The sequence below is a fragment of the Aquarana catesbeiana genome, linkage group LG01 (genome assembly GCF_042186555.1).
Source record: "Aquarana catesbeiana isolate 2022-GZ linkage group LG01, ASM4218655v1, whole genome shotgun sequence".
In the NCBI taxonomy this organism is placed as follows: domain Eukaryota; kingdom Metazoa; phylum Chordata; class Amphibia; order Anura; family Ranidae; genus Aquarana; species Aquarana catesbeiana.
The window spans coordinates 644,008,931-644,021,920 of NC_133324.1; the positions used below are offsets into that span (position 1 = coordinate 644,008,931).

The 12,990-nt window shown below is 41.7% G+C and overlaps 1 protein-coding gene across 16 annotated transcripts in view; it reads left to right on the plus strand.

The window, feature by feature from the left end:
• BMPR1B (bone morphogenetic protein receptor type 1B) overlaps window positions 1-12,990 on the plus strand; it is a 700,361-nt gene that overhangs the window by 655,123 nt on the left and 32,248 nt on the right. For all 16 annotated transcript variants that reach the window (XM_073601167.1, XM_073601124.1, XM_073601147.1 and 13 more), the window contains one exon: window positions 4,568-4,760. In XM_073601167.1, the coding sequence (XP_073457268.1) occupies window positions 4,568-4,760 (193 nt within the window). The remainder of the gene's footprint in view (window positions 1-4,567; window positions 4,761-12,990) is intronic.

The window sequence follows — 12,990 nt, forward strand, 5'->3', positions numbered from 1 at the left end:
GCTTCACCAGATTTTGCACTCTCCAGTTTTAGTAAATCAACCCAGTTGAGACTTGCGTAAAGTCAGTTTAAAAAGTTTTAAGAATTGTATTACCTTCTATGTGACAGTGGATTTTAGCTATAGTTATGAGCATTGCTATATGGTGATCAAGGTCCATATTAGCATCCAATACTCCAATGATAAAACCTGTTTTTGTTATGAAGTATGAGAACAGCAATTGTTCCAATTGTATGTCTGGCCCTCAAAATCCTATTAACATGCAGCAGCAGTGCCATTGATTAGTGCTTATTTTGAATGAATGAACAACAGAAGATTGATCTGAGATGCAAATGTAATTAAAAAATACATAGCATTGCACTGATTACTGATGCGTGAATTTTATTTAAAATGGTTGTTTAATGTGATTTCTTCACATAATATAGGATAATAACAGCTTAAAACACATTTTCTCTGAATAGAAGAACACTATTGCAACCATTATGACATCTACTAATGATCAGCATTTTTTAAAATAAGTGCATTTCTGCACAGTTCAGCCCTATAAATTTCTTATGGACTGTGGAAATGGATAGGTTTTTATCCATTTACAGCCAACATAGAAAGATAAGGGGCAAAACTGCACATACCTGTACATGGACAGAAGGCAAAAGAAGAAAACAATGCTGTGAGCCCCAGCATGAGATCTATCTAAGTGTAGCACTTTGAGTGGGGAGAATAGGTTACATCTGGGGGGGGAAAGGGGAGTGGCAAGAAGGTGAGGAAACTTTGTGTGAAAGTTTCATACATGGAACGAAATGTGGAAAGCTCAGCAGAGACCGGACAAATTTCAAATGATGTATGGGCAGAAAGGTTGTACAAGCACCCTGTTGGATTTTTCCTGCTCGATCAGCACCACAGGCTATTGCCAGCAGCATTGATCAATGTATTCTGATGGTAGGGAAGTCTCCTCCCCGATGTCAGAATATAATGGCTCAGTGGGGAGGATTCCCGCATCCACATTGAGTGTATGTGGATAAGTGAATCAAATCAGTTGTTTCTGTTTAACCCACTGGTTGAACAAAAAAAGTCTCATCTATGGGCTGCTTTACCCTTTAAGGGAAATACAGTATGCTGAGAGGGATATAGAAGCCGCTGTTGCTTCAGTTGCTTTGATGTAACTTGTTTTAATACGAACACTGTCCAAGAGCAATTATGCAGATGAAGAATGCCAAAATAAAGTCCAAACTCCTGCTATGCCTACTTGTGTCAGGGTAGTGACTTACAGAGCAGTCAGGGAACTAGTAATTTCAGGAGAGGTCAGTAATAGCAGCCTTCATAGTTTTTCAGAATTGGTTTCTATTAAAGGATAACTTCACTTGTATACACTTAACTTTGTTATACTGACCTAAAGGCAGTAAGATAATAAATTGTGTACAGGGTTCTGACTTTCCACTGGGGCCATGTCAAGCATCTCGGCTTTATTTTCTTGTTGTCAGGCAGAAACTGTAGGATAGATTTAATGCCACACAGTATCTATCTAATCATTTCATTGTTGGACCCTATGCTTTAAAACATTTATATTCTCACCTGGATATAGTCGACACTACAATACATTGAGTAAGCATAATAGAACAATATAGGTAATAAATATTATTTACAAAGTTGATTATTTTGCTCTCCAAGCTCAAAATTTCAGCCTGGCCAAAAAAATGTTTAAAAGGTGGAATTCCCTTTTAGTGTGGTACAGGCATACCCCACAAGCTCCTAACCCCAGCTTGTTCAATTAAGCTTTGGTAATAAAACCTGGAAGTTCATTGGTTTCTATGCAGAAGTGAGCCTGATTTTGCACTTTCCAGATTTAGTAAATAAACCCCATTGTGTACTTAAAAGTGGAGTATTCCTGTATAGTGTTTTTTTTGCCAGGTTCTTCAATTTCAATGGCATTCAAACAAATTGCACAAACATGCAAAGTAGAACTTACCACATACTTCTTGGTTTTACCAGTAAAACAAGCAATCTAACCATGGTTTTTGGAAATGGCTGAATGAATGTATGAAAAGGTTTGCTATGTTGATAACAGAACTTTTCCAGGATGGTGGATATTATTTAAAAAATAAGTTTAAGATGCCTTTCTCTTCTTTATGAAAAGCTGAACAACAATATAGGGCTGGTTCAACCATATGGGTGCGTCTGAGTGCGCGCGTTTCCGTGAATTTCCATGTGATGCGTTTCCGATGGTCCATTCCTTTTATTGGGCTGTCAAACATGTGGGAGCGGACAAAAAGAATGACAGGCAAGATTTTTAAAATTGCACTGCACCAAACTGCATGGTACTGAGGTACCATGTGTTTTAGTGGTCTGCATTTGCTAGATGTGTGGGGGTGCTATTACAAGTTAATAGCGCCCATGAGTGTCTGTAGAGGTCAGCGCATTTCCATGTGGTGCAGAAAAATGCACGCTCTCACGCACATTTACACACCATAAGTGGTGTGATCCGGCCTTTAGAGTTCGAGTACATGATTTTCATTGTAAGCAAAAGTTTCATATTTTGTTTAAATAAAGGCATCTCTGTCCACAAATGGGCAGGTTTATTGCTCATTTCCACCTCTACACTAAAAACGATGCATGCTATATTTATGAGTATGAATTGTCCTGCATGGTCCCATTCAAGTCTATTGAATGCTGACTTTCAGTACTACAGTGTAATACATGTCAAATTTTGTGCCAGTGTGTGCCTCTGTGCATATTACAGTATGAATGAGCTCGTAGGTGTGATAATGTAGATCTCTGTAATGCCGGTTAGCCTTACTGTATATAACATTTAATTCATTGCATGTTAAACAGTATGATATTCACTGATTAGCCACAACTTTACGACTACCCACCTAATATTGAGTAGGTCCCCCTTTTGCCAACAAAACAGCACCTGTTGCTGCCTAAGCAGCTCTGACCCATCGGGGCATGGACACCATTAGACCTCTGAAGGTATGTTGTAGTATCTGGCACCAAGCCGTCAGTGACAGATCCATTATGTCCTGTAAATTGCGGGGTGGGGCTTCCATGGCTCAGACTTGATTTTCCAGCACATCCCACAGCTGCTTGATTGGATTGAGATCCAGAGAATTTGGAGGCCAAGTCAACGCCTCAAACCATTAAACTATTTTTGTAGTGTGGCAGAGCGCATTATCCTGTTGAAGGAGGCCACCTCCATCAGGCAATATCATTTTCATGAAGGAGTATACTTGTTCAGCAACAATGTTTAGATAGGTAGTACGTGACAAGTAACATCCCAAAAGCATCACTGCTGGCCTGCCTTCTTCCCATACTGCTTCCTGGCGCCATCTTTTCCCAAGGTAAGTGGCACGCACGCACCCCACCATCAACTTGATGTAAAAGAAAATGTGATTAATTAAATCAGACCCCTTCTTCCATGGTCCAGTTCCGATGCTCACGTGTTCATTGTAGGTGTATTTGGCTGTGAACATGCACAACAAACTGTGATTCCCATTTTTTTCTGCTTTCAACACATGAACTTTAGGGACAGCATGTTTAATTGCTGCCTCATATATTCCATCAACTTTCAGATTTCATTCTAACGAGATAATCATTGTTATTCACTTAAACTTTCAGTGATTATAAAGTTATGGCTTATTGGTGTAAGTGGGCGACACTCCTCCACCCCTTCAGATATTAGCCTATAGACCCCAAAGATCAAAATATTGTGATAATTTAGCAATCCTAAGATCATAAGTATGTGGCAGTATTATAATCAATAATATTACTATTGGGCTTCCTGAATAATATCTTCATACTTATCCACTGTTTCAGCACCCTTGTTTAGCATACAGAATTCTCATACCTTTGATTTGCAACTTTCCATTGACATGCTCCAAGAAAAAAAGGTCTACAGGAAATACAATATGTGATACCAATGGTCTGCATTTGCAGCTATTATGGATGTAATGCCTGACACTTTGAAACATTTGTTGTGCCTACCTCCTCTACTATATACTGCAGATACACAACATAGCTTACAAATAACACAGCATTGCCATTTACTGTGATGTGATCAGTTAGTACTTTGTAGTTAGTACCTTGTGGTGTTCTTTTTTAACAGTGTTGTGCACCCTGCTTGAATACTGCCACACATGTTGAACAAAGTTGAATTCTAACACTTTCCCTGTAAAATAATAATACAGTTTCCCTAACTCAAAGCAGATGAAAATAGAAAAAGGGCAGTGTCAATTGCAATACATTATTAAATCATTTTCCACATTAAAATTTCTGATAAAGTAAGCCCATACATGTGGGTGGCAGTAAATGAACCAAGATTTCCCTAGCTAAAAGCCTTTGTCGGTGGTTCTCCAAATGACAGCATATTTTATTTTACAGTGCCGACTGCAAAGCACCATGGTAACATTTCCAGGTACTCTTGGGAGGAAACAGAAATGGTGCATGTAGTAAAATAAATCTCCAGTGATATTTTTTTTTTAATTCCTTGATATTTATTCTGGATTAGTCATATTAAATAGTGGGTGGTCATTTACTTTTGCAAGTAATATTTTGTTTGTTTTGGACTCATTCGTAGGTGCAAAGGACAATAGCAAAGCAGATTCAAATGGTGAAACAGATTGGCAAAGGGCGGTATGGGGAAGTATGGATGGGCAAGTGGCGAGGAGAGAAGGTCGCAGTCAAAGTGTTCTTTACCACCGAGGAAGCCAGCTGGTTTAGAGAAACAGAAATTTATCAAACCGTGCTCATGAGACATGAAAACATTTTAGGTAAGTTACACTTGTAATTTACTGTAATATGTCAGCTTTATTTAAAAAGCCTAGGCACATAACATAAGGTTATCTTCTAACAGGCGAAAAGTGGAACAAGCATCAAGTGCAATCAGAGTAGCAGAATGCAAAGCATGCTGTGCATTTGTCCATTGGTGACTGGGTATATATAATAGCTAATTTACTTATCTGTATAAAAATAACAGAGTATATAATCAGCTGAATGATCACACCAGAACTAACTGTAACTTCCAGTTTACTAAATAGGTGCAAAATTAGAAGCAACAATGCAAAACGGGTTCAGGATGTCAAAGAGCATGCATACACTGCAGAACTGTACAAAACAGATTCTGAAAGCTGCACAAACATGGACTCTTTACAGCAATGTCTGTGTGGCTGGGTAAGGTGGCTGCAATGCTTAGTTTCTATAAGACCCCTTTCACACTGGGGCCACGCAGCATTATCGCTAAAGCGACGCTTGTTTTAGTGTCACTTTTGGGCCACTGGGGGGCCCCTTTAACCCCCCCGCTAGCGGGCAAAGAAAGGGTTTAAACCGCCCGTGTTCTGGCACTTCTGAAGTGCTTTTCAGGCACTTCAGAAGTGCTTCCTTTTCATTTCAGTGGGCAGGGGCAGTTTAGGAGTGCTGTATACAGCGCTCCCAAACCGTTCCAAAGATACTGCTTGCAGGACTTTTTCTAACAGGCACTTGGGCTAAGGGGCACTCTTGCTTTCACACGGGGTGGCATTGGAGGCAGTTTTCAGATGCTTTACAGGCACTATTTATAACGTTAAAACGCCTGAAAAACGCCTTCAGTGTGAAAGGGGTCTAAGACTCTATAGCAACAGAAAGTCTAGTTGAGAATCACCACATCACTAAAACGCTAAACACTAAAACAGTTCAGAATACAGAAAGAAACTTGCAATTATCCTCATAGACAGTGTCCCTCACTGTGATGTCCAGGTAGGCCTGACAACAGAGGGGAACAGCTGGAGGGATTTAATAAAAAAGAGCCATCAAGCTGGACCTGAAGCACTCTGGAAGCAATCAGGGAGGAACATCCCACAGTAGCTGGGTCTGTCAGAGAAGCTGTGTGCTATTAGGCTACTGTCCAACTACTGGTTCTGGTAGAAGGGCTACTCACCTGATTGCAGGTCATTTGCCCAGCTACCTCTGCCTCATGTGATCTAAACTTTTGATGGAAGGAAGCTAATGAACTTCTCTTCCCTGGGCATGTCCAGGAAACCAGCGAGTTATAGGAAATTGCATTAAAGTAGAACTAAAGTCAAAGCTGTTTTTTTTCTGTTTGCAATTCCTGGTCATCACCAGGGTCACCTGAACTTGTTTCCCCATTGAAAGATATCCCCTCTATTCCTGTTCTGGTGACAATCAAAAATGTGGGTTTTTCTTTACTTTTACTCTCTGTGATAACAGTAAACAGGACAAATGGAAAGGTGAGTCTCCCTAATGGGGGAACAGCTGGTAATAAAAATGTAACAGGTGTTCTATTGCTTCTCAACTTAAAAGCTAAAAAAAAAGTTTTACCTTTAGATATACTTGAACCCTTTCGCTGCTAGAGCTGTTTCTCCCAAATTAAGCTTATTAAAGTGGTTGTAAAGACCCAAGGTTTTTTACCTTCATGCATTCTGTGCATGAAGGTAAAAAACCTTCTGTGTGCAGCTTCTCACCCAACCCCCCTAAAACTTACCTAAGCCCAATCCTGATCCAGCAATTTGCATGAGAACCTTGGCTCTTCCGGGTCTCTCCCTCTTCATTGGCTGAGACAGCAGCGGTATCCATTGGCTCCCACTACTGTCAATCTCAGCCAGTGAGCCAATAAGGAGAGAGCGGGGTGGGGCTGAGCAGTGCTCTGTGTGTGAATGGACACACAGAGCAGCAGCTCGGGAGTGAGTCTGCTTAGGTGCCCCCATATAAAGATACTTGCTATAGAGGCACTAGGCAGGAGGGAGGAGCCAGGAGCACCATTGGAGAACCTGAGAAGAGGAGGATTGGGGCTGCTCCGTGCAAAACCACTGCACAGAGCAGGTAAGTATGACATGGTTGTTGTTGCCTTTAATATCACTTTAAGTCTAAATCTGGACCTAGACAAGGTATCAGTTTTGCAACCCACACAATTTTTTACTGGCATTGATAAGGATTGGGATAAGCCCAGTAAAATTGCCCTAATTGCATTGCATGTACTGGTATTACCAGGAACTATTAGACACTAAGGGGTTGATTTACTAAAGGTAAAAAGACTGTGCACTTTTAAAAGTGCAGTTGCATTCTGCAAGAGCATTTTCTCCAAAGCTTAGTAAATGAGTACAAGATCTGCTGACTTCCATCATCCAATCATGTGCAAGCAAAAATGCTGTTTTTTTTCTTTGCTTTGCACGTGATTGGGTACTCTTTGCAAAGTGAAGCCTTACCTCATTTACTAAGCTCTGGAGCAACTGCACTTGCAGAGGGCAACTGCACTTTGGAAAGTGCACAGTCTATTTGCCTTTAGTAAATTAACCCCTAAATCTGTACACTAATAGATTTCTTTTGTTCAGCCTGAGGAAAAGAAATCTTATGGTTTCTTTCATTCACACAAATGGTATGGATGGACAAATCCCCCTGCTGGGCTATTGTATTCTGACAGCTGCCCCAACTGTCAGAATACCTGAACAGTGCCTGCAGCTGATTGGCTGCAGATGCTGTTCCGCCGACAATTTTTAGTCTGGCTCCTTTAACAAGAGTCCATTAAGTAATCGAACTTAGTCAATTTGGCAAGGCCACCCACTGTTAGAATTTCAGACGCTTGCTATGAATCAGCCAAAATTCAGTGTATGGCCAGCCTAACTGTCCTCAAGTGCTTTCTCCCTTGTGACGCCGCAGCAGGTGCACAGCTTTGACCAATTTTGCTATATGCCTGTTTTTCTGCCTTGGTTGTGTTGTGGATAATCCAGCTCTGCCATTCTTTGACAACCTTAATAGACTAGTTTTTTGGTGGTATGCCACCTTAATGTATTTATAACATAATGGCAGATAACTGACATATTATTTAAATGCCATGATTGTGTGCATAGCCACCCCCCCCCCCAAAAAAAGCTTATATAGGATTAACTGAGCATATAAGTGATAGGGGGCTTAGCAAAAAAATCATCATGTTATAATTGCTGCAGCTCCTTTTCCACACCAATAGCAATACGTCTTTAAAAAAGGATCAACCATAAAATAGTTGTATCTGCACACCATACGTAAGTTGAAATGGTAGTAAATCACGGTTACCCTTTAATCCCTCTTCCTTATTCAGGTAATATGTACCTTGCACCCCTTTTCATCTATAGCTGGTTTCAAAATGTATTTTGCAGTTATTGTCATCATCAATTTAAACACTTAGAAAACAACAGTTTATCACTAGCAAGGATTTAGAAAGGTTTCCCATCTCTGACACATTTCCTACCATATTATTTCACTCAATGCACTTGTCAGGGTGTGTGTTTTAATTACTTTTAGTAAAGCTGCTATTTATCACTGGCGATGGGCTGTAAATCATCTATTAATCCTTCGTTTAAGGACCTTAATAGCCCTGTTTAATAGTTTTAGCACACCAGAGGCACTCAACCTATGCCATTCAGTTAGACACTTTAGCAGTGAGCCAAGGCTTAATTTTTTTTCCCCCGTCTTTTATCTCTGTATTTGAGACCGTTTTCTCAAACTCATACATTCTATGAAACGTTTGGGCTAGATGACAGATATTTTATGGACATTGTGCTTCCTGTGAGCTGTGACATAAAAGCTATGTGTGTTCCTCGGATGATTTTCCTTCACATAAAATTGAGTTAATGCCACACCTGGCACCATTATAGAAATGTTTATTTGATTCCTAATGTATGCGGAAACATTTTACAAATGTGAGATTGTAATAAAAGTGGAAATGTAACACAGAGGGGCTGCAATGTATGTAAATGTCAAATACACATTGACAGCAGAAACGATTATTGTTTTGTTTCTGCGGGTCCTTAAAAATAACTTTAAATATATGATGAGCTGTGATGTTCCATATTCCCAGATCACTTTAACAAAAAGTTCAAATGGTCACATTTATAGACAGTCCTGGAGGAAAAAAGTTTGATAAATATTCTCTAGCAAAGGAATGATTTCCATTTAATGTTCACTCTGTAAAGGTCTGAAATGTAAAATGCCAGAGAGTTATAATCTTTTGAAATCTATACAGATATATATCATCACAGGCACGGGCTAGTGTTTAGCTGTATAGTAAGCTATGTAATAATATGCCCATAGGTAAACCATCCACTGTGGAAGATTAAGTCTCTCAGAACTAATCGACATGTAATAAATCCATCTGCCAACAGACCGTGGGACGTCCTAGGATGTCCTGGGTTTGTGGGGGTATATCTGAATGATGATTGCAGCTAGAGGCATCATTCAGATATTGCCATTTTCAGCCGGCGATTCCTTACACCATAAGAATGATCATAGCGGTGGGTCAGCCGCTTGATTGTTCTTACGGGCAGCGGGAGGAGACGTCCCCCCCTCCCGCCGCCCTCCGGTGCTTCTACCGACTCACCTCTGCGATCGGTGAGTCGAAGAATGGATCCCCAAGCACCGGATGTCCACCATAGAGATTTCTGGCACACCAGATGGTCACTGGAGTCTCTATGATCATCGGAGGCCGGACGCGATGTTATAACGTCACGCCTGGTCCCCATGTGCTCGCATGCAGAAGCGAACGCATACGTAAGTCCCACCCACATATGAAAACGGTGTTGACACCACACATGTGAGGTGTCGCCGCGAACATTAGAGGGAGAGCAATAATTCTAGCCCTAGATCTCCTCTATAACTCAAAACATGTAAGCAGTAAAACATTTTAAAGCATCGCACATGGGGATTTTTAGGTACCGAAGTTTGGCGCCATTCCACAAGCGTGTGCAATTTTGAAGCGTGACATGTTAGGTTTCTATTTACTCGGCGCAACTTCATCTTTCACATTATGCAAAAAAAATGGGCTAACTTTACTGTTTTTTTTTTTTTTAAAGCATGAAACTGTTTTTAAAAAAAAAAAAAACGCGTTTGAAAAATTGTTGCTCAAATACCGTGCGAGATAAAAAGTTGCAATGACCACCATTGTATTCTCTAGGGTCTCTGCTAAAAAAAATATATAATGTTTGGGGGTTCTGTGTAATTTTCTAGCAAAAAATGATGATTTATACATGTAGAAGCGAAGTGTCAGAATTGGCCCGGGTTGGTAAGTGGTTAATATACTTTGTTCCTGTGGTTCATATGTTTGACTTTAGATTTCTTCTATAGCCACAAATATATACTGCAGACAGTGCAGAGGGCTCATCCTCTTAATTAGGATCCTTGGGGTATATGTTTACTCTTGCATCAACTATTGGTGGTCAGCATTCCAAGTTGTGAACGTACAATGATCACATCTCCCACTATCTGTAGTTGTATACTATCACTTTGTTTTTTTTGCCTGTGTAGAGGGAAATGTGGAGGCACACATCTACCATTACCTACTGTCAACTATGTTAAAGAATCTCTGGCCTGAAACCTTACAGGGGGTCATTTACTATAGCGCCGATAAATGATCCTGCAGTCCCAGAAAATAGCGCCCAATTAAGGCCAATTGAAATTTCAACTCTCAGAAACTGGGAGCTAATGCAAATGGAAGCAGCGATATTGCCGGTAAACATGCCTGTCAGATCACATATGTGGAAATAGTGTAAGTCAATGGGGCTTGAACCTGCAAAATCCAAAGTTCTCACTGAAGGCTTATATGAAAGTTCTTTGCCATAAAAAGTGTATGGGGACCTGGGTCCTGCCCCAGGGCCATGTATCAATTGGAAATTTTTTTTTTTAAACTGACGTTTTTTCAGGAGCAGTGATTTTATTAATGCTTAAAGTGAAACAATAAAAAAAAAAATCCTTTAAATATCGTGCCTGTGGGGTGTCCGTGGTATGCCTGTAAAGTAGCGCATCTTTCCCGTGTTTATTACTGTACCGCAGCAAAATTACATTTCTAAAGGAAAAATTTCAATTAAAAATTGCTCGTGGCTGTAATGAATTGCCGGTTCCCGGCAATATAGAGTAAAAGTCAAAGAAAAAAATGGTGTAGGTTCCCCCCACCAGTCCATACCAGGTCCTTTGATTCTGGTATGGATATTAAGGGGAACTTCACGCCAAAATGTAAAAAATAAATGGCTTAAGGTTCCCCCCAAAATCCATACCAGACCCTTATCCGAGCAGGTCAGGAAAGGGGTGGGCGAGAGAGCGCCCCCCCCTCCTGAACCGTACCAGGCCACATGCCCTCAACATGGGGAGGGTGCTTTGGGTTCCCCCCCAAAGCACCTTGCCCCATGTTGATGGGGACAAGGGCCTCATCCCCACAACCCTTGCCCGGTGGTGGGGGGGCTTTTCGTAATCTAGAAGCCCCCTTTAACAAGGCGGCCCCCAGATCCCACCCCCCTATGTGAATGGGCATTGGGTACATTGTACCCATACCCATTCACCAAAAAAAAGCAGTGAAATGTGGCGGCGAGGAAGAACACAGCAGCGGGAGAAGTAGGCGGTGATGGGAGAGATGGTGACAGAAGACAGACAGAAGATGGCGGCAAGAGAGACAGCACCAGGAGAAGATAACGGCGGGAGACACGGCTCCGGGGAGAAGATCACTCTACAAAAAAGGAATTGTCAAAAACCAGCTGTTTTTTGTCACATTTCACTGCTTTTTTTTGGTGAATGGGTAGGGGTACAATGTACCTGATACCCATTCACATGGGGGGGCAGGATCTGGGACCCCAAAGCACTCTCCCCATGTTAAGGGCATGTGGCCTGGTACAGTTCAGGTGGGGGCGCTCTCTCATACCCCCTCTTTATCTGCGGCCTGCCAGGTTGTGTGCGCGGATAAGGGTCTGGTATGGATTTTGGGGGGACCCCCATGCCATTTTTTTTACTTTTGAAGTGGGAGGGTCCCCTTTCGGGTCCATACTAGACCCGGAGAGCCTGGTATAGACCTGGGGGGGGGACCCCATGCAGTTTTTTTGCAATTTTTTTGGCTGGCATTTTTTTTTTAACTTTCAGTGGGGAAGCCGCTGACAGCTGATGACTCATTGGTTGTTAAGGACGCAACGGCTGGCTCCCCGGCCCCCCAGTTAGCAACCAGCTATATACAGTGTTAAAATAAGAACCGCAAGACACATCAAACATTGCATCACAAACGCAACAGTTGCATTCTGGTGCGGTTCCATTGAAATCTATTTCCCGCAAATTGCGTGAAAAAAGTCCTCGACCGTTTCCAAAAATGCACTGGCCGCAAAACGCATAGATGTGAACTAGTACCATAGGAAACCATGTTAAATGGACTGTAGAGTGTTTCTGAAAACTGTAAAATGCACTAAAAAATGCATAGGTGTGAACCTAGGGTCAGGGCCAGTTCACACTGGAGCGTTGCGGGAACCCTGCGAATCCAGTGCGGATTCCAGCATTGCATACAACACGCAGGCAGTTCATACTGCCATATACAAACTGCTGGGAGTGTCAGTAGAAAGCTAGTGACACCCCTAAATCAGTTTGCATATCGCAGAGTGAACTGCAAATTCAGACAACACCCATGCGATCCAATTCTGCTGCGAACCAAAAAAAGGGTCCTGTGCGAGTTTGGTCCGAATGCAATGCAAATTCAACAATACAATCTGTATGGCTGAGTTTGTATCACACAGACATCGCATGTGATTTGCAGTGCGGGGCAAATCACATCCGATGTCGGACAGCACAGCAGTGTGAACCAGCCCTAAGACCCCTTTCACACTTGTGCAACTTGTTCTGCGACTCCTGCATCCATAGACCTCAAGATTACACTGGCATTGCTTCAAATCACATCAAATTTGTGGCAAAAAGCTCTGCAAAATCACGGGACTTTCAGCACCTTTGAATTAGGCCCCATTTGCACTTGTGTGACCAATGTCTGTGTAATCTTGCGGTATATGGGCCTCAAGTCGCATCAAAGTCATACCAAAGTAGTGCAGGGACGAATTTGACCCACTTTCAGGATGCGCAAGTGAGAATAGTGTCTAATTCAAAGGTATTATCCATGAATCTCATTCACACTGCTGCGACCTGAAAGTCACACTATTTTGCTCCCACTTTTCTGCTGCAACTTGGCCCCAACGTCTGGGAATGCCTGTGTAATATTGCACCCTATATACCTCAAGTCAC